Source organism: Aythya marila (assembly GCF_965140915.1).
Source record: "Aythya marila genome assembly, chromosome: Z".
Classification (NCBI taxonomy): domain Eukaryota; kingdom Metazoa; phylum Chordata; class Aves; order Anseriformes; family Anatidae; genus Aythya; species Aythya marila.
In genome coordinates this window covers 75,603,582-75,631,218 of record NC_139080.1, presented here as the reverse complement: position 1 = coordinate 75,631,218, position 27,637 = coordinate 75,603,582, and the positions used below count along the sequence as shown (strand labels likewise).

The 27,637-nt window shown below is 42.7% G+C and overlaps 1 protein-coding gene across 6 annotated transcripts in view; it reads left to right on the top strand.

Moving 5' to 3' along the window:
• The window catches only part of PALM2AKAP2 (PALM2 and AKAP2 fusion), a 263,158-nt gene that overhangs the window by 40,534 nt on the left and 194,987 nt on the right, over positions 1-27,637 (top strand). For all 6 annotated transcript variants that reach the window (XM_082783186.1, XM_082783187.1, XM_082783181.1 and 3 more), the window contains exons 2-3: positions 9,231-9,311; positions 22,824-22,954. In XM_082783186.1, coding sequence (XP_082639312.1) covers positions 9,231-9,311; positions 22,824-22,954 — 212 coding nt within the window. The remainder of the gene's footprint in view (positions 1-9,230; positions 9,312-22,823; positions 22,955-27,637) is intronic.

Sequence of the window (27,637 nt, the reverse complement as noted above, 5' to 3'; positions counted from 1 at the left end):
GCACTGTTCAGACTTTTGAGCACTTTCCCAATAAAACTGATGCTGCAGAGAGGGTTGCTGTAGAACTCATATGGATCTGTTCTGGGGGATAGTGTTAAGGCTGCGAAGCTTTAGAAGGAATACTGTTTAGATCCAGTAAGTGGTGAGAATACAACATTCAAAAGGTATCTGTTTGCTGCCATGTCATGTCACATCTTCAAGAAAAAAAAAAAAAAAGAAAAAAAAAAAAGGAAAAAAAAAAAAAAAGTAGGAGTCCTTTGGAAAACATATTTGAACTCTAATGCACCTGATCATCTCTCAGGTGCCATTTGAGAGATTGACACCCTTGATCAAATTGTGAATGCATAGGGAAATGTATCTTTATTCCTCAACCCATGTTGAGTTTCAGTTCAGATTTCGGAGGAAGGAAGATGTTATCTAAGTCTTTTCATACTTCAAAGATTTATTATGTGTGTTGTTCACTCAAAAATTCTTGTGGATTGTGTTATACTTAAACCACAGCTTCCAGTGGCACAGCAGCATTAAGTGAAACAAGGAAATTACAGGTAAAATCTTGGTCATGTCAAAATGGAGGTGATGTTTGCATCTAAGTGGGAATTTCCCTATGGGATATCAAAGTAATTTGCCCTAAAATAATTTTACCTCACCCTCTCAATGACACATTTTTTCTGTTGTGCACCCTTTCAAACATGCTAATGGGGCAGTTCTTCAAAAGGAAATTCCTTCCCGCGTTCATCACTTTTCATTAAGAGCTTTTGTTCTGGGAGCTGTGCCATCCTTTTATTTGTTGTTTGAGATGCATGGTGATTTTAATTAAGGAATTGTTGCCTGTGTGCACCATGGTGGTTGGATTCGGTGACCAGGGAGCAATAATTATAAATGCCCGGGGCAGCTGAGTTTTTGCTTCAACCCTTCAGTGGTTCTTGTCTTCACCAGGGAGGATCCTCTCTACTTTTGGACAGCTTTGCCCTTTAAAGCCTTGGGTCTGACATTGGCAGTAGGCTTGTAGCAGTTATGAAATGCTCATATCTAGAAGCCCTGAGCACGAGCAAATCCTGCAGGGCTCCATGTGGATTAACTCCTCCTTTGGTGTCCAAACAACAAGATGATTATTGTGGTTATCTTGAACTACTAGCTGTGGACAAAGTGCATGTGGATGCAGAGCTATTTTATTTGCTTTGACTGGTCAGCACAGGAGAAAACGATCTGTCACCATCACACAAGCATAGTTCATCCACTAGATGCCTGAAAAGCTGGAGCATTTCAGAGAATTTGATAAAATGAATATGCTGAGTGTGTTTTCCCTATCCAAGCAAGAGCTGTTATTCTGCACGCAAGTGACAAAATCAGCAAGAAAGGGGGCTGGAAACCAGACACTTTGCTGGAAGCAGTTGGGCTGTTTACAGGGAGATGCATCTCTTTATCTCTTCCAAACCACCCAGTTCTTCTACATAAGCAACTCACTTCTCTGACACTCATGACTACAGGAAAGGCTGCAATGAAAGCAGATGTATTTCTGGCCTGAGTGCATCTTGCTTTCTTCACCCTGAGGGTGCAGTTCTCTGTAAGTGATTCTATATTTGTCTTAGCAGGACCCTGTCTGATAGATGAGAAACAAAAGCATTTCTATAATTTCCAGGCCCTTCTGCTTACTCTCTCACCAGGGTCTGCCTCTGTGAAGCAAGCCTGTTCTGTGCCCAAACCAACATGCCAAGACAGGTTTTTCTGCACACAGTGGCAAGCTGTGTATCTAAAGGGAGTCGGTCCTTGTGGGAACAATCTCCAGTTTAACACAGTCTGCCAGTTCCATAAGAGAGGAGGTGAAAGATCTTTCCTTTGCTTTCTGATATGCGTACAACTGTGGAAAGAGCTTGCATAAGGAAGATAGCCAAACCCAGCCTTTATCTTTTGGATGAGTTTCATCTGCTCACCTCAGGCATTTATTTGCTGCACCTGTGCATTGGGAGCTCCTGTCACTCCTTCCCAAGAAACCCATTTGTTTGTTGTTTGGAGTGATGGAGACACACAGCTTTGTTAAAAGATAATGGATTTACAGATGATATGTGGAAAAGGTTGCAGCAACTTCTCGTACTCCTGTTGTCCCTGCCTCCCACCAAGAGCTTTCCAACATATGGTTTGCTTTGTTCAGGTTCAGGCAGAGTGAGCCACCAAGGTCCCAGGAGCTCAAGACGTTTGAAATCATGAAGCTAGGCTGTAGGCAAAAAGCCTCTTGCACAAGGAGACTGTAGGGGTGGGCCAGGGTGGAAGTTTCTTAGGTGCTACACATCAGCACAGAAAGCAGAGTGTCCCTAAGTTCAGAAGCTGGGTTACAGTACACAGATACAGGGCAATTGCCCCTGTCTCATGTTTGAAGTAACACAAATCTCTGCCAGGTGCCTGTGGGTTTGTGAGGACTGGGGCAGGGAGGGTCTTTCAGGGAAACACTTCAGTAAACAAAGCTGGAGGCTTAAGTTTATGTGCTGTTGATGGTGTGGTTGGAAAGAAAAATGAGTCTTGGGAAGGTACGAATGCAGACTCCATTTCTGCTAGGAGCATGACAGGAGAGGAGCTGGAGGAGGAGGAGTAATTCCCCATTATCTGAAGAAACAGAAAACTCCGGGTGCCAGAGGGGGGAGGCTAGACAGGCCTCCAGCTTGCAGTGATGGAGAATGCAGGGCTGCCCATCACGACAAGCCTTCCACGACAAGCCTTGGTACATGTGGTGCTGTGCTCTGGTACACTTGGCAGGACAATGGGCTCCCCATTTTGGCCTGGCAACAAGGCAGTGGCAGTGGGCACAGGCTAACCAAAACAGCAGGCACCCTTCTGCCAGAACCTCAGAGGTCTGAGGTGTGTTTGTTCTGCTGCAGTCCTATCTGCTTCATCTCCACTGGTGCAGTGATCGGTGTGGTGTGCTGTTTGCAGGAAATGTTGAGAGCTGCATTTCAGCAAGTGCTCTCAGTAGGGGACTGCGCCATTGCAGCTATCAGAGACAGGCACTGTCATGAGCATTTCCCACATTCAACACAGCAGGAAGACAGAGAAATTGGCCGGGCAGGAATGAGGCAAGGTGGAGAAGAAAAAAAGAAAAAAGAAAAAAAAAAAAAAAAAGGAAAAAATTGCCATCCTGTCTTTATTAATATTTTCTTTTCTGTGAAGCATTACCACTGGACTGCAAAAGACAAAGCAAATCCACAGGTTTAGTTTCACTGCTTAAAGCAGCACCGTCACCACAACGAGAACTACCATTTAAACCACCACCCTGAGGAAAGCTGCAGCTCCTGTGGGAGAAATGGTCTCCATAAAGAAGGATTCCTTGGGGTTATGCTGACTACAGATGGAAATGATTCACAGAATCCATATGCTCCTTTTCCCCTAGTTCTGGATGTCCCTGAGCTGGCAGCAGAAAAATGAGGTGTCAGAAGCTTTTTTGCATCTTTGTTTCCTTACTCACTGTCCTAAAAATCTGTGAGCTTTAAGGAAGCAGAGAATAATACCTGCCAACTGTGCAAAGTGGAGAAAATAATGCCTCGTCAGAGAAATCCATGTGTTTCTTTGAAGATATGCTTTCATGACTATTTTCCTTGCTTTGAAGCAGACTGTAATTTTCCTCTGCATGTGCCACTTTTTGGTGTATTTGTTTTGCATCAACACAGCAGGCAGGAGCTCACCCCCTCCACCCCTTCCTCTTTGGCTGACAAGGTGCTTGCTTGGCTTGAAACCACCGGGAAACCCCTTGGTGGAAACATCCACTCACTCCTCAGTCTTGCTCTACCCATCCCCTCTGTGGTCATAGGCTCCAGCACACAATCTGTGTTCACCACGGGCTTTACGTTTGGTCATTTTTCCATCCATTTTCCTACCTCGCCTGCACTGTAATCCTTAGCCTGCTGTTGGCTCTGGGCATGTTTCCCCGGTGAGGTCAATCAAACAGCACTTAGTTTCTGTGGAGCTCTTTCAGCACGTATCTGAGCTGGCTGGAGACCAAAGAAAACAGGTGTTTCTGCCAGACCAAGCGGAGTGGAGGACTTCACCAAGGCCCCATCGCCCCAAAGATTAACATGGCTTTGGAGGTGCATGCTTCTACTCAGACAGCTACCAGCCTGAGAGCTACATAATCTCTGTATCCCTTCACACCCTGTGCAAACAAATTTCTGAACAACAAAAATGACATTGCAATGGAAAACCGAGATTTTCTGTGACTCCGCTGTCAAAGGGAAGCATTTTGGTATAACGTGGCTTGTTTTGTTTTGTTTTGTTTTTTTCAAGGTCTTATGTTTGCTTTGATTTTACTTTTTTGACTGGAGTGGTTTGACACGTCTGACACTAAACTCCAAATTATTTTGATCAACTGTAACATGAGAGCAGCTGTCCTGAATCAGACAAAAACTCCTGCATCCCATTTCTGACAAGGCTATAAAATGGATGGTGTTAACATGTGCACTACAGAAGGACAAGTATATGAAAACTTCCAAAATACCTCTTCATCCTCAACGCCATCTCTGGTCCATGGGCATCCTGAACAAGAGAAGGAAACTGAGTTTATGTGGCATCCTTCATGGTATCCCTTTTTCTGGCAGTGACCAGGCTCCCCTGGAGTCCCCAGGAGCCCCCAGCATCTTCCAGCAGCCATAGCACCCTGAGGTGGGGATTTCCACTGCAAACCAATGCCTTGAGTTTGAACCTACCCCCTCCAGCTTCACTGATGCCCCTTTCTATCTTACAGCATGAGCAGTTGTACAAGTAAACCCACTACAGCAGTATATGTCCACTCACGGTCTCTGTGCCACTCATGGTTTTACAGATCTCCTTTTCACCCTCCAGACAACTCTTTCTCTTCTAACCAGATGGGATCTTTGCTTACTAACTGATATTCTTTTTTTTGGGGGGAAGGGGGGCGAGGGGGGGGGGGGAATAGGAAAGTTGCACTGGCCAAATTTAGCACCGTGCAGCAATTGCTTTCTTTCCAAAAACAAGCCTCTCATAAAGGGAAATACATTTATATTTTCCATGTTCTACTTTTGGCATCACACGTGAACTCCTGAATACAAATCTCATTTTTCATTAAGTAGATTTCAAGATGTGAGTCAGTTTGCCCTTTGACCTATGTTCCTTTCCCACCATTTGGATCTGTGAGTAAAAAAAATAAAACTCAAATACTTTCACTTTCTCATTTTCCTAGCACTGTTGATGAAGGGAAAGACATAAATTTAGAATCTTGTTTTATTCATGGTCATCACTCTACCATTTTGGAAAGCGTAACTCTCCAAGCGGGACGTTTATATTGTTACAAAAGCAGAACTCCTCAGAAAGATATAAATCTTTTCTGCTAAACCTACAATATTCACAGTAAAGCTGGATGCTATGCCTGTTTTCTCCAACCCTTTTAAACCTAGTTTTTATCTTTTATTTGCTTTCTGGGAAAACAAAACAAAACAAAACAAAACAAAGAAAAAAAACACTTTGGTGCCCACAGAATAGCTCTGCCTAATCTACAGTTTTCAGTAGCATCCTCAACATGTATAGGAACTATACAATATCCAATCCTCTTGTGCTCTTGGTATCCAGGTGGGTGTCTCCCTCAACCCCAGATCACACTTAGCCATCTCTCTCTTGCCTTTCAAGCTTCACTTGGGTAGTTTTTGACAAAACTGAAGCTGCTGCTGTGAAACTTAAGGGACTGGATGTCATGGGCTGGTGTAATGATAGTGGGAAAACTTTGAAAGAGCCTTGTTTAACACTGTAGAGTGAAATGTGGCTTTGGTGCTCATTGGTGTAGGTAAAGCTAATCAACCCCCATCACAGAATATCAGTCACAGAAAGAGGCTCTCACAGAATGAGAGAAGGGTTGAGGCTGGCAGGGACCTCTGGGTCCATCTGGTCCATCTCCTGCTCGAACAGGGCCACCCAGAGCAGGCTGCCCAGGCCTATATCCTGATGGCTTTTGAGGATCTCCAAGAAGGGACAATCCAGAGACTCTGGGCAACCTGTGCCAGTGCTCCATCACCTGCACTGTAAAAAACATCTGGTGTTAAGGGGGAACTTCTTGTGTCCCAGATTGGGTCATCTGCTGGGGGAGATTAGCATCAATATCTAATTGAAGCAATGGTGGGATATTCATTGCAATGTCAGAGAGGACATGCATTGAAACAGAGCTGTGTGGAGTAAACCTATTCATTTAAGGAGATCACTTTATTCTCTTGGTGATAGGAGCCTTAGTAAATTGATAGGCTTGCTTGAGAAAAAAAAAAAATACATATATATATATGTATGTATGTATGTATGTATGTATGTATGTATGTATGTATGTATGTATCTTCAACTAGATGGATAGAATAAGGAGGAACATTTACTTTACAGGCTTCAACATAGGAAAGTATTATTTTCTGTTTAAGCATGTGCTTTACATCCTCATGCTTTCAGTAAAGTCCTGAATGAGAACTTGCTTCATCTACTGAATACCTAAAATCCTTGATACTGATTTTTACAGGAATTTTTGTCAGCCTGTCCAGTCTTTTACCACATCTTTTCAGAACATGCATGTATAAAACAGAAATGTGTGTGCACACAGCCTTCAGTGACTGGGAGAAACCCAGAATGAATGTGATCGAGTCACATGAAGGTGAAAAGTCCCAACCCGTGTTGCAATTCATGCAATCTTCAGAAGAAAAAAATCTCTTTTCTGTCATGGTGCAAAATGAGAGGGTGGAGGTGTGTGGTCAGGCTGACTGAGAGCCAGTAAAATGGAAATGTGAGCAATATTCCAATTTAACTCAATGGAAGCCCACTAGTTAGTAAGTAGTTCAAGTATTTTAGTGCCTGCTGTGTTGATGCCTACAGGGAAAATACTCTAAGTGCTTTCCCTTTCTCACAAAGAAAAGAAGTTTCCATCTATGTTTTATAAGGCTGTCTTGTCACATCCATTATAAGGCATGACACAGCCAGTCAGAGAAAGTACCACAGTGATTTTTGTCGTGTATTTGAGCAGGAAGGCTTTTGTGAAGGGTAGAAAACACACACGCACACATACATATATATGTCTATCTACAAACAAATAGAAATGTAGGTCAGTTAATTGTGAAGATGCAGGTGCCTTATGCTGGCCTATGGCGCATCTGATGCACACTGTTAATGCCTGCATACATCAGATCCAAGCATTATGTCAGTCTGCTCAGCTTAGCACAAGCAAGAGAGAATTATCCTTATTGTGAGAATATTAGGCCATTAACGGGAACAGCTTTTATAACCATTTTATTCAGGTCCATGGCTGACCAGCTATTTTGGGAAGTTTAAGTTTTTTTGCTCCCCAATTAAGTACACAGTTAATATTACATGATTAAAAAAAAAAAATAAAAAAAATAAATAAATAAAAAAGAGCCCTGAAGAATGCTGTGCTGTTGTTTTTTTTAACCTCAGGGCCATGCAATATCCTGCTCCATTCAAAAACACAGAGGGGAGATAGGATAGGATTGGAGGAGCGATAGGAGGAATGTTCCACAGGCTATCAATTTTATATAAAGAGTGATTTTTAAAGGTGCATGCATAAATTTTGTATGCCTGCGTGTGCTCAATGCAAATTGTCTTCTGCATGCATAGAACAGCACAATGTCATTTTCAGATGAAGACAGACTCCATTTGTGACATTTTAGTTATCCAAAAAGCCAATTTTCCTTTTCCAAAACAACTTTGTCAGAATATTTTTGTTCAGTGGTAATATTCTTATGTCCCTCTGGCAGCTCTGTGTGTGTGTGTTTATGTGTAGATCTGGATACATGCAATCAGCATGAAGGAACATGCAGTATGTTGCAGAACTTCTTGACATATGCAGCATTTGACTTCTTAGCTTCTCTACGGTTTGTTAATCCAGCCCTCCCCTTACTTGTTCTCATGTCTCACTTTTCAATAGGTCCAGGCAGTTAACTGACTCCATTTTGAGTGAACCTGGCATAAAAATAAATAAATAAATAAATAAATAAATAAATAAATAAATAAACGTGGCTTTATCTTCTTTGCAAATGTTGTGCTTTTACTCAAAATGCCATGGTTTGAGGTCCAATATAAACATAAATCATTTGTGCCTAAAACCATCTTCCTTTATGCCCCCTGAGAATAAGACAAAAAGGTTTGAAATCCCTAGAAAGTGGTGAATTCCCAGTAGGACACCCAGAAATGGAACACAGAATGATTTTGGGGACTGAATGAATCTCCAAATGTCTTCCAGCCCAACCTTACAGCTGCAGAAATATTTAAATAACTAAAACATGCTTCCAACAGGTAAAAGATGAAAACTGTTGTTCCAGTAAAAGCTGCAGCTGATGTGGTTTTGGCATGGCCTATCTGTGTTTACTACTTGGTATTTCTGTCTTGGTTGGGAAGTTTAACATGAGAAAACACCTGTGGGAAGGGGAACCTGGAACGGGCTGGAGATGGGTGAGGAGCAATGCTCCCTGCCAGGCACATAAAATTTGGGCAAGGCAACAGGTTGGTGCTCCATAATGGGGAGGGGTGGAGGATGAGGAGAGCAGATAGTCCCCCTCCTGAAAGCTCTGGGACAGCCTGCTGCTGAGCATGGGTTGGTGGAGATGTTTGTGGAGGTGACCTTGAGAACCACCAGCTGCTGGCACAATATGTGGCCAGCCTGGCCACTGGGAGCCACCATGGGCCAGCATCTCCTCTGCAGTTGTGCTTTGAATCCCAAACAAAGCGAGCAGGCTACCTGCCCCATATATGCCTCAGATCAGCCCTGTGCAATCCAAACAAAACACATTTTCCCCAAGAGGCTGGGGGCTTGGAGCCTCAGCACCTGCCCCGAGGGGACATCTCCACCTGTAGCCCACCTCCCTTCATGGGTGATGCCCTCTCATGGCGTTACCATCACACGGCGGTCCCCACCCCTGCCCCGGGGTCTGGCACGAGAAAGAGCATCTGTGTCCCTTTAACTTCCCTCCGAGCCGCGATGCCTGTGTTCTCCCCTCCTCTGGGACTGTGCACGCTGTTGCTGCTCCGGCTGCCGGCAGCCAGCGAGGAGAATTTCTGCTGCCGGTGAGCGACCGGCTGGTCCGGGGCTGGCACCCTCCCAGCGAGCAGAGAGCAGGTGAAACGGGACTGGTGGCATCTGTACAGATGTGCGTGGCTGCCTGCATGCTCCTGTGAATCCGCCACCCTTAAATCCTCCATTTCTCTGACGATCTCTCTCTCTCTCTCTCTCTCTCTGAAATTATTTTTCCAAGGAGAAAAGGAAAAGGCAGACAGAAATAGAAGGCAAGAGACAACAGCTTGAGGACCAGATACTTCAACTGCAGCATTTCAAGGTAAGGGACCGAAGCCAGAAAGGACGGATTGACTAAATTTGTCCATTATTGGATATGCAGATCACACGCCTGAAAGCTGGGGAGAGCCCACCCCGACATGCAGCATCTCTCGCTGCTGGAGCCTGTCTCATGCAGTGCTCGTGTCATGCCTGCTCGTCGCTCCCTGTGCTTCGTGCAAAGGACCATGCTGCAAGGATGGGGTCGGGAGGGTGTGGGCACTGTGCTGCTAATGTGGAGTGGTGTTATTGATTATACATAACGATAAGACACCGGTCGCTGTGGGTTGGGTGTGCACTGCATGGCTTCAGTGAGCACTTTTCTGCCTGCAAAGCTGTGCTAAATTTTGCTGGTGCCTGTCGTTAGGTTTTGTATGTGTGTGTGCTCTTTGCAGAGGGGGTGTCAGTGTGCACGCCTGTGTGTGCAGAGCTTTAATTGTAGGATGAAGTTGTTAGGCGTATGTGCCAGAACAAAATGGGCAGGATGCACAGGCAGGGAGGGTGCTGATGCGTGTATGTGTGCCTACACGGAGAGGAACCTCTTTAACAGGGTGCCGAGCAGCCCCCACTCCTGCTGGACTCCATGACAGCTGCAGAGAGCACCAACTGAGAGGCATCCTGGTTATTTCTATCATTTACCCTTCCTGCCAGTAGCAGTTTGTCTCTACATTTTGTGTAGCAAGATTGAGAACAGAAATGTACATGTGATCTTTTTTTAACCAGTGTGCGTTTGTGGGTCGAATCTTTTGAGATTATTGGTTCGTTAGAGGAGCCCAAGGAAAACAGTAATTAAAATATCTCAGAAAGATGATCAGGACTGGACAGTTTTTCCTTGCAGTGAGCTGGGCTGTGATTTAATATACATATATGTATATAGGTTGCTTGTGCCATAGTATGTGTGCAGTACACCTGCATGGGGAGGTGCCATGCCAGACGCCTCCTTTGCCCACGCCTGCACTGGAAGATCAGGCTTCCAGTTACTGCCACAGGCAGGATCCTTCTTCTGCCTCTCCAAAACCCTGCCATCACGTTCTAAGCTATACCTAATTTTCTGGTAAACACAATGCAGTTAAGCTGCAGTAATTGATTGCTGCCCATGTAGATGCTCCTGCAGGTTCACCACAAATCTACAGATGTCACACATTGTCTCTGGTGCCATCAGTCCATAACACAGTAGCATTTCTGTAGGGCAACAGGAGTCACCCTCTCATTCAGGCTGCCATGGACCCCAGGCAAGGGAGGATATCTGCTGACAACCACAGACAGATGCAGCAGGGCAGTACGATGCCTTTCCAGTGCCTCCAAGATGCTTGCTTTCTTTTTGCTGCAAAGCTGGGTGCTTCCTTTATCATGTTAACTGTTTCCAAGCTAACTGAATTATGCTTTTTCATGAAATTCTTTAAGCTGAGCCCTCTGGGAAGCCAGTTCTGGCAATTGCTGTGTTTCATCTGATTTCTTGTGATATAGCTGAGGCTAAACTGTATTTTATCATCCTCCTCAGGGAAAAGCCAACTCCACGCAGTGGTGCAGCAGGGTCAGGCCCTGGGCTGGTGTAAGCTGGAGCTGGCTCCATCCCTGTTATGCTGGTTACTGCCAGCCCAGGCTCAGGGTTGCTGCACAGATTTTTTGAGTGGCACTCATGAAAATTAACTATTTTCCTTCATTAGTTAGCTCACAGCCTGGAGCAAGAACCATAATCACACAGGAAGCAAAGGGTAGATCAGGGCACCGACATCTGAAATGGCAGCTTCCTCAGCTAAAAGCATGGCTAGACTTAAGGACTGTAATCCTGGGTGTGAGGATGAGCATCAGGATACAGCAGGAGCTCCTCCAGCCCTCCATTCAGTGTCATCAGATATCACCAGAGAAAAAGCCCAAAATAAGTGCATACATCTTCCTTCAGAATAGCTAGCTAAAGTATGGTTTGTTTCCTGAATCGTGTCGAATGCAGCTAACTCAGTGCAACACATAAATCCAGGTCAAAAAGACCAGGCTTACCTAGGATGCCCTTGCACTTACTTAAAATGCTGTGAAGTTGTTAATGTCAGTGTAAAGCATAAGGACTTTGCATCAGTGTTCATTAAAATCAGCTGTGGAGAAGCCTTTGAAAATAATATCTGGGTTAATCCTGTGTCTGCGGTATCTGGGTTGATCCTGCAAGTGTAACAGCTTGAGTTCACCCAAAGACATTCGTGCCAGAATGCAATGGATTTGGTTCATTTTTTCTGTGTTGCCAGGGCAATTTTCTCTTAAAATGCACTGTGTAAAATAGTACGTTCGGTTACCTAATAAAGGTTCTGAAAACTACAGCAGTTCTGCTAATTTCAGACTATTTTATTCACATAGGAAAACTATCTAACAGAAATAATTTATTACAAATGTTTATGTTGGGTTACCTACAGTGCTCAAGTTGCTGATGCCAATTAGTCCCCTGGCAAGACAGATGACTTACTCTTCTACCAGTTCATTCGTTTTCTCTTTGTTGCATACTTGGCTGACAATAAGTGATCGGTGGCTGCTCTCTTGTCTTAGGCAGAACAGCCCAGCAAGCACTACCTTGAACATGAATTAGTCATGTGGCAACATATTTTGCAAAGACTCTTGAGAATTAGGCCAATGGAGGACAAAAACATGACTCAAGTATTAATTTTTTGTCCACAAGGACAAAAACATGACTTAAGTATTAATTGTTTGTATGAGCTTCTTGTTTAATAAAGTGTGAAAGCCTGGACTAGGAGAGAGCCTTGTGTAGTGTAGACTCCAAAGACTGAATTGCTTCTTTGCTGACACTGAAAGCCATTTATCCTCTTAACTGAATTTCTAGAAAGTAGGGATTTTGGTAGGCACAGACTATCCCAATGGTTGTCCAGGACCTTCTGGGTGATCTTTTGAATACAGGAGGCGTATTTGTCTAGTTTACAATCAAATACCTTGTTGAAAAAGCTCTTGGTGATGGCAAAAGCATAAAGGTTACTTGAAGCCCTGTTTTGTTTTTTTTTTTTTGAGATAGAAAAAGTGCCATTTTGCTCTAATAAGAGGATATTTGCAAAATTCCTCCTTTCCTCTCATCTACTTTAATTTTTAATACTAAAATAATCTCTCATGCAATATTTTTTATTGTTGTTGTTGTTGTTGTTTTTAACAGTAGGTAGACTTTAAACTTCATGCTTCAGCAACTCATTGGCCTTGCCCTTACAGGCACACCTTGCCAGGTCCATGGGAACTGGAGATGCTACCAGCTTCTTGCACTGCTGTTCATAATCAGAAAAGTGGACAAAATTCACTATGTGCAAACACAGTATCTATCAACGTGATGTACTCTCTTGAAGAAGAGAACAGTTGATCTTGGTTGAATAGTTACACTGGAGATAGGATCTGTGAGCAACAGCTGCTTGTAAGAGCTTGTTCTGCTAGGCAGAACTGGAGAGGGCCACTTCTGATGGAGGTGTCCGCTATTTCAAATAAACACCAGGGTAGAACTGGCTTCCTCCGTAGTTAATTGAACACAATTTCTGTAATCGTTTACTGTAGCTCTGTTTGGTGGTGGCTGGTAATAAAATAAACAGCACAAAACGTCCTAATTGAATGAAAAAAATGACTTATCTGCTGCTACTTTACTATTACAATAAATCCATTTACTGCAATTATTTTATTTCTGGAGTGTTTGAAATGTGAGGGACATTTTTCTGTTAACAGCTATTTCTTATAGACTGCAGTTCATGAACACTCAATCTATAGCATAATTATACCTTTACTTTGAAGGAAAAGAAAACCTTTTTATGTTATAGATATTATGCTAAGATATGGTTTTAGTTGAAACTATCTTATCTAAAAATACATCTTAATTTGATTCTTCCAAAATTGCTTTGTTAACCTCATTTTATTCTAGCCCCAAAATAAATGTTGTCAGAGAATATAAATAGAGGTATCTAACCATATATATATATATACATATATATATATATGCATATGCAAATGCAACAGTGTGGAAAAACAGAGAAAACTTTTACAAATGAGGGAATCTTGTTGTTACTTTATCCCTTTGTGAATTTCAAGTGAATTAACCCTTAAACTGAATAGCAGCTCAGCTGAACACACACACACAGACAAAACATATATTTAATGATGCCATGGACAGTCTCTGCTCTCTACAGGGACAGTGCAATAGCCCCCAGACCCTCTTCTTATTAACAGTCAAGCATTCTTTATGCTATGTGATATCTGCTATGGTAGTTCCAGGCTGTCCATCTGTTTTAACATGCTGGAGCCCATTACACCTCTACAAGGCTGGAAGTTCATGCCATCTCCATTTTCCATCCATGATTCTGGAGCAGGGAGAGACTGAGAGCTAATTCAGAGAGAGATTTCCATGTCCAGAGCACTGGGGACCCTTGTTCAGCCGTCCTGTGCATCGGCATCTTTGGACTGGTCACATCCTACATCCTTGGAGAGCTCGCCTCCCACCAGGCCTCAAGCTGAGAAGAGAGAGGCTGTGCCTCTCTGCTAGTCTCTTTTATAATGCAGAAGAGAAATTCAGATTCATTAGGCAAAAATGGGAAGGGGAATAGGACTGTGTAGTCTAAGGAGCTGGGGCTTTTGCTATTTCTGAATTGCTCACAGGTTATGAAGCTGAAGGATATCCTTACAGGGAAGTAGTGTTTGGAAGGAGGGATTTCAAAAATCCTTATGTGTTTTCTTTCAAGTAGTCAGAAAGAAAAAAAAATATATATCCCCAGATTAAATCTTTTAACCATAACACAATATTTTCTCCAGACCAACTACACAAGTTGACTACCCCAAATGGGTGAAAGCTTTAGTCCTTTAACTCACTTTTCTTACCTGTTTGCATGCCATTGTCACATAACAGGAAATACAGTAATTATGCTGCTTTAATAACTCTAATAACACATTATTTAGGAAAAATGAATGGTAGTGTGAGGTAGTGTGAACCTCAAAGTGGAGAAGAGTTATTCTGGATGACCACATAAGTGTTCCCCTAAGGGCGGGATTTCCTTGAAACCCACTGAACTGGCACTCAGTTTTACCCTCAGAGCAGGTCATGGCCACACCAGCAGTTTTTGTTTCAGACAGACTGTGTCAAAGTAGCTCAAGGATGTTTACTTCTCGCTTCAGTGCCAGCTCTTCCTAATGGACTGATACGTGCTTAAGAATGAATTCACATGACCCAAATTCGGCTTTTCGAAACAATGAACACAAGAACCCTTAAACCAGAAAAGAAAGGAAACCCTGAAAAATAGCTTTTCTTTTTGTCTCTTGACTGATGTGTGTATGTGGAAAGGAGTGACAAACTGGAGCTGAGGACAAACTGAATGCAGAGAGGAAACTATTCTTTCAGAAGATAATGGTAAAAGCAACTGTAATGATGATAACTTGCAAAGACTATTTGGGAGAAGAGGATTGGCAATTTTCAAAACCTCAGATTACAAACTATTGCAAAAGAAATTAATTTGACTTGGGTGTTGTTTGTTTTTATGTTTGTTGTTTATATTATGTTATTATCTCTCAAATCTGTGCTTTGGTTCTTTTGAAAACACGGAATGAGTACTCACAGGGAAAGACAAAGCATACCTAAGTTTCTGGCTCCAGGAGGTAACAGCAAGATCAAACTCTTTTCATGTGTGTGTTTGTAGAAGAGGCTCCTATTTAATTTCCATGCAACCACACCAGGTCAAGTGTCCAGATACTTCTGCTAGCTTAAAGCTATTTCTTACTCCAGCTACAAAACTCCCTGGGAAAAAGAGAAATCCTCACAGAGTTGTACAGTAGTTTATGTGTGAGAGAACCCCACAAGTCTCCTCGTGCCCTCACCAGCAGGAACAGGTTGCTCCCGTCCTGCATTTGGTCTCTTGCCCAGGATGGAGATCCCGTGGCCTCCCTGGGCAACCTGTTTCCAGGTCAAACACCATCCTGGGGACTGCATATGCTCTCATTGTGACATCCTTTCAGCAAGCTGTGTCCCTGTGCTTTGCCAGCCAGTGCCCATGGGGACAGCCCAGTCCCCTCATCCTTCCTCTTTCCCCCGCAGCAGCCACCAGCAGATGCTCACTGTTGGTTCTCCTTATGGTGCTTAATCCCTCCACTAGTGAAATGATGAATAATTGCGCAGAGGTATCACTGTCATAATGCCTTGAAGAGCTCTGAAACCTGAAGTAGACTCCCCAGAGATAATGAAAAACAAACCCCATCTGTCCAGCTTAGGTACTGTGGCTGTTTTCACCTGTTACTTCAAGCAGAACTTCCTGATAGTCCAGACATATGAAAAATATACATAGAAAAGGGCCTCTGTTTGATTTATCCTTCACCTTATCTTTGTTTTTATCTCATTGTCATTTCAACCCTTTAATAAATATTTAAAACTCTTGCTTGTATCCATCCATACCTATGATCTCTTTTATTGAAACTAATTCATACAGACCAGTGCTCTGTGGTTAACCTCTGATCTCAGCAGAAGAGACACAAGTTTTTCTCCTTCTCCCATACAGTCTTGACAATGTCTCTTGCTGTGTTGGGTTTCCTTTCAGCTGAAGGAACTTAGGTTTTATTTCTTCTTCTTCATCTTTGTATGGAAACAACTGTCTGCTTGGTTTACACAGTTAAATAAAATATGGGACCTGAGCAATTTAAAAGCAAAGCACACAAAATATTTACACTGGTGATCTTGCTAATGGATGGGAAGCTTACACTGGGGACGCAAAACAATTGGCTTTTTTTCTTCCCAAAGTGTTCCTAATTGGACATCTATCTATACAGCTGCAATTTCTGCTCCTGAGAGTTTTTAAACAGACAGAGCATGTGATCTCCGTGAAGGAGCTCCAGTAAGCAGCACACCCGTCCCTCGGGCAGCCAACTGCTGATGCGCCTTCCCGGTGCATCTGCAAGCCTGGAACACTGATCAAGATCCCCTTGCCCTCCCTGGGACAAGAGCTGGGCTCCATCCCATCTCATCCCATCCCATCCCATCCCATCCCATCCCATCCCATCCCATCCCATCCCATCCCACATAAGCACAAACAACACAGGCCACGCTGTGTTTTCCTCACCCACTCCTGCAGCTCCATCTCACTGCTCAAAGCACTCCTACCTGCAGTGTTGTTGTGCTGAGTGTGTGCTTTGAGAAAGGGAAAGGAAAAAATTACTCGGGGGGATGAAGGTCTGTCAGATGTAACAGCTATGGCAAATAAACAAGGGGTGAAGAATATCCCCACAGTGTCTTTCAGCTGCCGTGATTCCAGGTCGTACTTATAATGGCAGTGGCGATCATGTTTTATTATTTCCGCCCTGCCCTGCCCACTCCTGCTGCTCCACGCATGACTTTTCTGCAAGTCACTGTGTCTCCTGCCAAGGAAAAAGCAGCGGCTGAGCCGTGGACCCCACAGCAGTGTGACACCTGCTGTGTGCACATTGACTGATCACTGGAAAACATCTGTAACTATTGGTCTGAATGCATGCTTCTCAAAAACAGTTTTAAGACATCACTTCCTCAAAGTATTTCTTAGAATTGTTTCTTGTTTAATAGAATCTTGACCCTCTATTTAATCTGCTTTATGGACACAATCTTTAGTCTTGCACTGGCTAAGCTCCACCAGCTAACATGTATTTTTTCATTGAATTATACCTACCCTAGTTATGACATTGTGGCTGAGGTCAAGACTACAAGCAAGCTGACAAGCTTTTCAGCATGACTTCATTCCCTAATATGAGCAGTGCTTGTATCTTATCTGTGTATCACGCAGACATGCTCTTTAGGCTATAACAAGTATCTCAGATGATGGAAAAGGCAACAGAAAGTTTAGCTGCTAAGCAGAATGCTGTCTCCCAAATCATCCCAGCGAGTTGGAAATCGCTGCCTGCTCTGTTCCAGGGCCAGTCGTGCTGTGCAATGATACATCCAGCTCACGGCAAAGCAGTGTGCTGAGGACCACACCTTATCTCTGTATCACAACATGAAACTATCAGAAAGTGAAAAGCTACAGCATCACTCAGGAATACATTTTGAGAAGCTGCTTTTTATTTTTTCAAGATGGATCTGTCTGTCACATTAGCTTATTCCCACAGCCCTTCTCTGAATTTCCATATTTAATTATGGATGGTTAAGGGCGTCTGACTCACACTACAACCATGTAAACAACTTTTTGTTCCGTTTTTCAGAAAGCAAGGGATGTCCTGCTGGCAAAGGAGAGTCTGTCTTGGTGCAAGTCCCAGAAGCTGCTTTGCCCTCACTGGCAATTGCACTGTGCACTGGCAGGTTGGATCCAGCCCTCTGGGGTGGCTGACAATGTCCTGACAAGTAATGTTTGGGGCAAATAACTCATTATCACATTGGCAAATGAAGGAGGATGTTTGTTATGATATCTTTCACAAAGGTACAAACACATGGATATGAGAATACAAGGAACCAGCCCGCTGCATCCATATTTTGTCCAGGGTAGAAATACTGTATACATCTCAGGAAGAAAAATCTCCTCATTCCCAGCACTAGATTGTTAATGCCCAGTAATCTTCAAGCCTCAAAACCCAAAGATTTTTGGCAAAACTTCAATTTGGCAAATATTTCAGTAGTATTGCCTTTGATGAAGCACTACTGATTCCAGCACAAGTACTCCAGGGATCATTATTGCCCATTTTCCACAGCACAGAAGTGCATCAATACCCTGAATCATCTACGTCCAACAGTGTTTCTCAAAATCAGGCACATTTTACTGGAGTAGGCTGTCTTTGGTCAACTTTTGACCCTTGTTTCTTCTTGAGATTATCATCTTCCCTGAAAATCTCCTAAGCAGCCCGAGGAGCACTCCACTTTAATGAGCACTGCCCTTAAGAAGAGGTAGCAGTGATTGCTCCTGTAACCAATTGTAAATATTCAAACAAAGAAACAAACAAAAATCTCAAAATGTAGAAGTACTTCAAGAACTGGCTTTATATTATCATAAAGAGTCAAATAGCAAGCCTGGTAAATCCCTCTGGGCCTCAGGTGAAGATGTGGTCTCTGTGTGGGACAAGAAATGTATTTTTCTACATGATCTACATTTATGGAAGGAGGTCCAAAATCAGCAAGACTGATGGGCTGAATTAATTGCCAGTAGGGATAATTCGGAGGTGGTACTTATGGTCTCTTAGAGGGCATAACACTGTATGAAAGTGATGCTAAAGAGATTTACAAATTATAATACAATGTCCCCCAATATTTAAATATCTGAAACTAAAATGCAGCATTGAAAGTAAGAATTTTCTTTTCAATACAGCAATTTTGCTATGTGCATTCAAGGGGATATGTCTTATTTCCTTGCCAGTGCTTAATGTAAACAACTTAAAGCCCTTGGTTTTTATTGTCCTGAAGTATGAAACTGGAATTAATATTGCAAAGGGGAGCTGTGCACCACTTTTATGGCTGTCACTGTGTCTACTGCATTCAAACATTTGGCATGACTTCTTCCTGTCCTGTCCAACATCTGTTCACTTATTTCTGTCCTCACCATGATTTGTTCACAGACTCATGATCTGTTTGTTAGTTTGTTAGCTTGTTTGTTTGTTTTTCCTTTTAGCAGGGTAAAGAAAAGTTACACTGCTGTCCTATGGTTAAGCAAAATAAATAATCTGAGAGGTATCTCTGCAATCTCATTTGTGTGCAGAGAAGCCAAATCACCTGAGAGACACGGTGACCTAGTGCATTGCAAGCCCAGTGCCCTTTCCACTTCAGTAACAGAGAGAATTTTAATGACATGATCTAATTTCTGCTAAAGGATTTAGCCTGAAGAAATTGTACTTTCCTTGTAAATGCAGGAATAGTTATATCAAACTGTACATAGTGTAGCTGCTTGTTGCACTGGCGAAATGTTGCCTTCTAATAGTCTGGAATATTTTGGTATTGGACCATTTTGGTATCGGAGCAAGCAGTAGAAATGCTTGTACTTTTACAATAATATATCTGCTCACTCTTGCAGTCCTCTGTTACTTCTGCATTTTCTAGTCATACAGCATAACATCAGCACACAGAGAAGCTACAAGATGCAGTAGAAATTTAAGGCTTTTTCATGTTTTGAAGGATGAGGAATGATGAAATACTAGCATGGGACTAGTTTAATTACAGACTGCTGAGTAAAGCAAATGTATAAGATTGCTAACTTGGAGTAAGTCATATAGCAAGCTTATATGGGGCTCCATCCCCATGATAGTATTCTCCATTAAGTAGATTTGAGGAACAACTCTACTTCCTGGGGTAAGATTTGGCAAGACTTTTTCAAAGAGAGTAACACAAATTTTATAGCTGTGGAGGACAGCTGGCAGTGAGCTTTTATTTCCAAGCCACATTTGGCTCTGTCCTGCATCTGGCCAGTCTGCCTTGATGCTGGGCTGGCTGCCTCACTGGGCTGCTTCGTGCCCAGGACCTGAAGTGAAGCATCCAGCACAGCTCTACCACCACCTCCCTCTTCAGCCCTACATGCCTTTGGTCTCTTCACGTGTGCCAACACCTTTCTTCTAGTTTTATGATGAAAATGCCTTGGGAAAGGTTTGCCTGAAGCAGGTGATAGATTATTCCACCCTTAGCTACTGCCCCAGCACCATGCCAGGAGACTGGTAGCCGAGAAGAGGTCCCACAACCAACAGGATGGTTGCGTGTGGTCCCCTGACACGTGCCTGTCTCCTTGTCTATTGTGGTTGCAATGGGTGTATAAATACAAGTAACCTCACCAGCTTGGCAAATAGATGCTCTGAATTTCAATAAGTGCTTCTCACAAATGTTTCCGTTTTTCAGAGTCTTCTTGTCTGGATTCCTCAGCATAGTATTTAATGATTGCCTTCATTTTCATCTCAAAAAGGAGAGCCAAAAACATCAAAGCTACCAGTTTTCCTGTTTTAGATAAAATATGCTGACATTTCACCCAAGAGGGAGGATTTTTAGTAGATCATAGCATTCTTGTCTCTAAATAAGTCTTTAAAAAAATCCCATTGATGCTTTCCAGTTTCAAATTCATGCTATTAATAGGCCAAAAAAAAAAAAAAAAAAAGAGGCTTCTGGGGGAAAAAAAAAAAAAAAAAAAAAAATCATATGATTTTGTAGCTCAAATGTTTCACATAAACAAAGGCCAAAACAAAATCTGTAAAAAATATCTTACTTGGTGTACAGTGGTTGCACTGAAGGGATAGGCCTCTCACTGTCTGAACATCATCAAAGAGATTCTGTAAGAGCACATTGAAAAAGGCCTGGATTTTATCTATCCTTCTGTAGCAAGCAAGGAGTGACTGCTAACTGAATGTCTTCAGAGCTGTCCAAGTAGCAGTTTGCCAAGGCCCTTTCTGGGACTTCTGGAGACATATTTGAAACAGGTTTAAAACAGAGAAGGCTGCCTTCATTTTCAGAGTTTGATCTTTAGATAGTACTTTTTCTTTTCTTCCAACAAAGTATCATTCAGGATTTCAGATCTGAGCACACAGCTGAGTGTAATGTATGCAGAAACACAGTTCTGCATGCAGCTGGCTGCATTTCATTTTAAAGAAAAGACAGATTTTTTCTAAAGAACCACCAGCCTTCATAATGCTGTGAAGTGGCTGTAGCCCAGTGGGTACCCAATGAGCTCATTGAGCTCCTCAGCTGGCTTGCATTTTTTATCTGCATGTGTGATCACCTAGAGATCCTCAACTGAGGGAACATTGCAGTAGTGTTAATGGTCCTGAGTGATCTGGTAAAGCTCCTCCCAGGCAGTAATCAGCTGGATACAACAGAAAAGCAAAAGTCACGCCAACAAATCTTACTACCAGCCCACAAAAGGCATCAGGAAGCATTAGTAGTTGACAGTGGCAGCAAAAGGGCTAGTGAACTGCAGAAGCTGTGGCTGGAGATAGCCATCCTTAATGTTTTCTGAGCACCTTAGGGGTAGCCACAAGCAAAACTGAGTTCAGATGTCCTGAGCTGAATGAAGCACAGCACATCTCTAACATCCCCAGGTGCCACTGTTGAACATGACTGCATGGCACACAAGCACAACTCCCTTTCTATCATGCAGAAGTCCTCATGCATACAGAAACCACTTAAAACCAACCCAACCATCCTGAAAGGTGGAGTCATTTATCAAGTCTAATTCACTTGTGTGTTTTGCATTGCTCTGTGTCTGCTGCCTTATTAAAATCTATTTGCCTGATGTCATATAGGCCACCCAGTGACAAGAATAGCTTGTGCATAGATACTATGCCTATATATATGCTGAAAAACTAACAAGTAAGTCCTGTCTCTCATGTCAGAAAGCTTTCTATTTTGGGATGGGTTTGAAGGCTGCTTGTGGTGGTGAGTGTTTCTTCTTTGTACATAGTTTGCACAAATCGGATTCTATTCCAGCTACGAGCACCTCATTGAGAAGACTGATAGTGCACGTTTGGGCAGCCCCTGAAATGTGATTTCTCTGAACTGATGATTTCCTTATTAGGCTCCTCTTTGCTGGAGAGGATGCATGGCCTCACAGTGGGCTCCCTGAGCCAGCGTTTTCAATCGGCTTGGGAATTCAAAATCAAGGCTCCTCTCTCCAGCAAGGGCAAGGGGCTGGATTTGTCAGTCCCCTGGCTGACCATTTTTTCCACCACTATGCTGCGGGACTAAGCCCAGCATGGCTTTGGGCTGCTGATCATCTCCCTTTCAGCGGGTGTGCTCCAGGAGGCTATGTCCTGTCAGCATCCCCCAGGAAAGGATTCAGCCAAGGCAAGCAGCCTAATGAGCTGCTGAAAGGATTGCCTGCAACCAGTGCATCTCCACGGGTGAGCTGCCTGGGGTGAGTTGCAGCTGGACTAGACAGTGGCTGGGTACTGTTGTTGACATGTTTTTGGTGTTGAAACATAGCAAAACATCACAGAAATTTTTTCCTGGTTATAAGTCATTGCTCTTTGCTGAAACAGTGTTGCACCCTTGTATACCCATGGTTTCTGGAAGACTTTTGTTTGTTTTAATTGGCATCTGGGCTAAGACATAATGTGCAAGCTTGTTGAATGTATGGATACCTGTTTGTGTGTGTCTGTATGCATGCTGGCAAAAATATAGAGACACACTGTATACATCAAAAAGAACTTCTCTGATTAATTTAATAGTAGAGTGATTTTATCTTTCATTAAGTGCATTACTTTTAGAGCACACTGCTTTTGAAGCTCTAAGAAGATTATTAGTTTATTCCTTCCAGCACATGCCTTATCATTTGCAAGAGATCCAGACTTTTGTTCAAAGACTTTGCTCCTTTCTGGACTTGCTCATTTGGGTGGTTTGAACTCTTGTTTTCTATTAAAAACTAAAAATAACTTCAGGTTTAGGCACCAATTGTAAATATAGTCTATCCTGTAAAACTGATACTCCTAAATTTGGATGAACTTCTAACAGACTGTCCAAATCTCACTGTCCATAGCAGTAATTGGTAATTCAATGGGGCAGATCTAAAATTCAGATACAAATGTAGCTCCTTCTCAGTCTTAAGAGAATATTGTTCTCTCTGTTCCTAAAGCTATTTCTTTTTCCTCACAGTCAAAAGCACTTCGGGAAAAATGGCTGCTGCAGGGAATTCCTGCTGGCTCTGCAGAAGAGGAAGAAGCCAGAAGGAGGCAGTCAGAAGAGGATGAGCTGAAGGTGAAAAAGCTGGAAGAAAATATACACAGGTAGGGACAGTTTCCTTTTGCTTTGCATAAGAATAGTCACCCCAAATAAAGCCAGAAGTCTTCCTAACCCTTGGTACCATCCCCTTCTCTAGCAGCAGATAATAGCAGATGCCTAGGGGAGGATGTAAGGGACAGGCAGACAGACCCCAAATTTGATATGCCCTAGGTTTTTCCCCTAGACCTCCATGATTTGCAAGGTAGAGTCTTAGTGCTGTCTATGTGCTGACCAGACTTGGACAGATTTTTCACATGAGGGAGCTAAAAAAGGGGGATGAGTTCCCCTTCCAGATGCACTTGTATGATTCAGTCAACACTTGAGAGATTCTCCATTGCTTTACACCTCCTACAGTCAAAAAGAGTTCAAAGAGTGGTGGAACTCTTTTGCACTCACTGTTCTCTGGCGCAAATGACTTTTCAAAATGCAACAGCAGATGCCACCAGCAGATCAAATATCTACAGCTTTCATAAGCAAGGTTTGGGCATTAGAATCACTTCCTTTTATCAGCTTCCCATTGCACAAAAAGTTGATGTTTGTAGTCTTTTGTGTTGTTTTTCCTTTTGTTTTGTTCCAAGCAATGTAGTCCAAAGCTCCTAAGAAAAATGATTTTATCCCTTACAAAACAAATTTGAGATCTACTCCTTTTGCCAGCTAGGTGATGTGATTTTAGAGTTTTTTTCAGCTAGCAGAAAATTGGCCGAAAGTTGGTCAAATTTGGTGCCACATGTTCTACAAATGTGCAAGCTGAAACAGCAAATGAGAAAATAAAGCAAATAGGACCAATAGCCCAAGACTAGCCTAGCATCTAGTGAACTTTATTTGCTTATGCCAGGTTGTGTTTTTTGTTGTTGTTGTTGTTGTTTTGTTTTGGGATGTGTGTGTGTGTGTGTGTGTGTGTGTGTGTGTGTGTGAAATCTCTTGGAGAAATCACTGAAAAGATTTCTTTGGGGACATACACAAGCAGACCCACCCTGAGTTTGGATGACACTAAACAGCTCCTATGTGGAAGTAATAGATCTGCATGAATGTGAGGATTGCCTCATGCTACTGGTTTCTGTTCTGTTATTACTATTAATTAAAATTAATATGACTGTGTGTATTGTTCATCTGTGGTAGCATAAGGCAAGATAGATTTAATTTCATACACTACCTGATGTTTTACTCCATAAATTAATGCAGTAAATAGAAAGAACACATGGACTAACACTCAGAAATAAGTACTGTAATGCATATTTCACCCAGTGTTGAATGCCTCAAGGTACTAAGTGCTCTGACCCCATCCAGCAAAACACCTCAGCATGTGCTCAGTTTCAGCTATGAGCGTACCACCACTAACAGCAATGAAACCTGCGTGCTTATGAGCTTTGCTTCATTAATTAAAAGGATAGGATGAAAGTCTGTGTAAAACCTTTGTCCCTGTATTTTTGTGTTTTGTTTTGTTTTGTTTTTGTTTTTCTTTAACTGCAACCATGAGAAAAAATATTAAATATTTGGAAATAAAGGAGATCTCTTCATCTGTGGCCACAAATGGCAGGTCAACTGAATTGAAAAGACATTTTTGTTTGACAGCCTTGCTGGCATATTGAACTTCCCTGTCATCTTTTTGAGGAAACTCCAAAGATAGTAAAAGAGTATTTTGATTTTGATGAGGCAACACTACACCTGGACATTAGAGATAAAAGAGTAGAGTTTGAGGTCATTAGTTTAATTTCAGTTGGAATCTGTGACAACATGACCCTTACAAACAGAGCCCACCAAGATAGTCTGAGAAGGTAAAAGGCAGTAGGAGGAGTAAGAGGAAGAGAGAAGATGTCAAGTTCATTATCTGGAGGGGTGAAACAGAATGAATTCATCCTGAAAGCATTTGTTTTCCTCCTGCACACCACACTTTCCCTCTCTGTCCCTGGAAGGGAATTGGAGGGGAGGATTGCAGGGAGATGGTTCTTATGTTTGCATTGCAGAGGCAAGGTGGTCCTCTGGAAGTGTATATTAAACAAAGGCATGGGCCCATGGTGAAACAGTCCAAACCCTCTCAGTGAGGCCAACAGAGGACAGACTGAGCTGGTTACCCTGGAGGACAGGAAACTACTGTAAAACCAGCCATAAAGTTAAGGCTGTCAGGACACTATATGCCCAATGTGCCAGGGATCATGAACATTTATTAAAGTCACACTGCATCATCTGAGCAAGCAGAGAGGTTGTCTTTGAAAAAGTCTTGTGGCACATGTGCTGGCTTGTCCCTTCTGGAAAGCATGAAAAGTTTTTGCACTTACTGTGAGAGCAAGGTGAAGCTTTCCTGGTAAGGCCAGCATCCATACTCTGCTTTAACAGGAGGGAGCATGCAGTCATCCTTTTCCTCTTGCAGCAGAACATCCCATCCTAATCTCAGAGAAGACCATTTCTTCTGCTTGCACTGAAGTGCTCAAGAAGCTCCCTTTCTCATACCATACCATACAAGTTTGCTACATGATCATCCATGTCAGAAAAGAAATATCTGCCTTTATTTGCAGGCCAGTCATAAACAGTAGGTCTGGCAAGCTGAGTGACCTGCAAAAGTTAGAGCAGAAAACTGAAGGAGATAGCGTCTGAGACCAAACTAACATTCATAAACAAGAGTGTAGGCTCCTGTGGGACTGTTATCTCTTCCTTTGGGCAACAGTAGAGCTAACTATGGATTTGTATATGGACTTGAAGGCCTTGAACACTGTAGGGATGCTTCAGTCCAGTGTAGCTTTTTCCAATTCATTTTTAAATGACTTGCCCACTAAAACAAGATCTTTTGCAAGATGTACACATGATTGCAATGTTTAGTCTTAAGCTAGTGTAACCAGTTCTCCTCCATGTGGGAGATGTTTAATTTCAAAGGGGACAACAAAAAATGCATGAATGTACAGACTACTGTTTATTTGTTAGACTTCCATGTTATTATGATATAACAAAGCATATACTTCAGTTTCTAGTCAGCAAAGATATGCGCGTATGAGTAAACCTACATGAGTAAGTATAATGACTTAATGAGCTCCCTCATCTGCAAAAGTGTTTGGAAGAAGAATGCCTACATTAGTCAGGATTTCTGGCACTTCATGCCAAGTGACTGAAAAAAAATACCAGCATCATAACAAGAGAAATAAAGGAGAACAGACCACAGTAAAGAATGCAAAAATAATGAAATGACATCATGCTATTATGCTGATAATTCCCAACAAATGTACACAGAAGTACAAGATGAACATACAAGTTCAAATAATAGGGAGTGAAAGATTATGACAAAATGCAGTAATAGAATCCATCTAGCAGTGGATTACAGACAATGATCATTTCATAGTTGGGATTAGTTTAATATCTTTAGCATTTTGAAGCACATAAACACTAGAAAAAGTAAAGATTCTGGGTCAGCATTAGGGGAAAGCAACCTTCCCTGTGCTTCTTTCCCATTGTTGCATAGCGAGAAGGTGATCTCCTGCTTTCTTCAGTTACCTTAGATTTTGATTAAATGTTAGCAAAGGAGTCACAAATAAATGAAAAACACTTCCCTTCCCTTGAACCCTCTCCCTGAATTACAGACATAAAACCTGTTGTTTGGGATAACATTGACACCAATGCCCAGTGAACCTTCACAGACACATTCCTGATGGTGTGTTGTAGGTGAAATAAGCACTGGAATGCATTGCATGCCTCCCATGGTTATTTTTACCACATGACAGTCTGTTATTTTGCAGCAGTGAATGGAAAGTTGGCATTCGACATCTGGGTATTAGCAGGCAGCATTCATAGAGCAGAGCAGCCCACCCACAGCCTGCTGTTCCCTCACAGCATTTGAAAGGCTCCCAAAACTATTTTGTTTTACTAGATTACATTGTAGTACGTGCCGGTGGCCTGTGTTTACTACAAAAGGTGAAGAGTTTTCATTGCTCTGAAGCTCTCAGATAGCATGCCAACACAAAATACTCTGTGACAACATATCTCCTCACTCGATGACAGACACCAGCATGAGGTGCCACGAATGGACACATTGAGCTCCAGGAGAAAAGAAACTCACAGGGCTAAATCCTTAGTAAACTGGCATATCCCTTTAGAAATCATTGGTGCATCTATTTCCAAAGGCCAACGGGGTGCCTGTCAGCTCCGTGGAAGGACAGACTGCTCCCAGCAGAGCAGCCTGCTGGACACATGAAGTAGGAAGGCACCACAGACCAGTAGGTGCTAAGAGGAGCCTCAGACTCCACACACAGGAGAAACCTGTGGTGTTTTGGCACTGTGGCAACTCCTAAGTTTGAAGCAGAGCAGGCCAAGGTGTGTGTGTGTGTGTGTCCTACCCTTAACTCAGAGACACTCAGCTGTCAGCACGTACAGGTCCCAACTTTGGCAAGAAACCTTTGGGGTGCTAGAGTGTTTCACCCATGCCCATACTGGTGGTGAGCTGTGGTTGTTTCACCTCCAGGAGAAGACTTTGCTTCAGTGCAAGGAGGAAAAGTCCTTGCACTGTGTGGAGGAAAAGCCCTGGTGCTGATGACAGCAGGGGCAGATCTGTGTTTTGGACCATTGGTACACTTGGGACAAAAGTGTATTTGCTGTTTGCTGGTGCCTTGCTGATGTGGGCGGGTGGTGCATACATGCAGAAACTCCTTCCTGCCCGGCATCTCATGTCCCAGTGCTGCCACGCTGCTTGGATCTATACTTAAAAA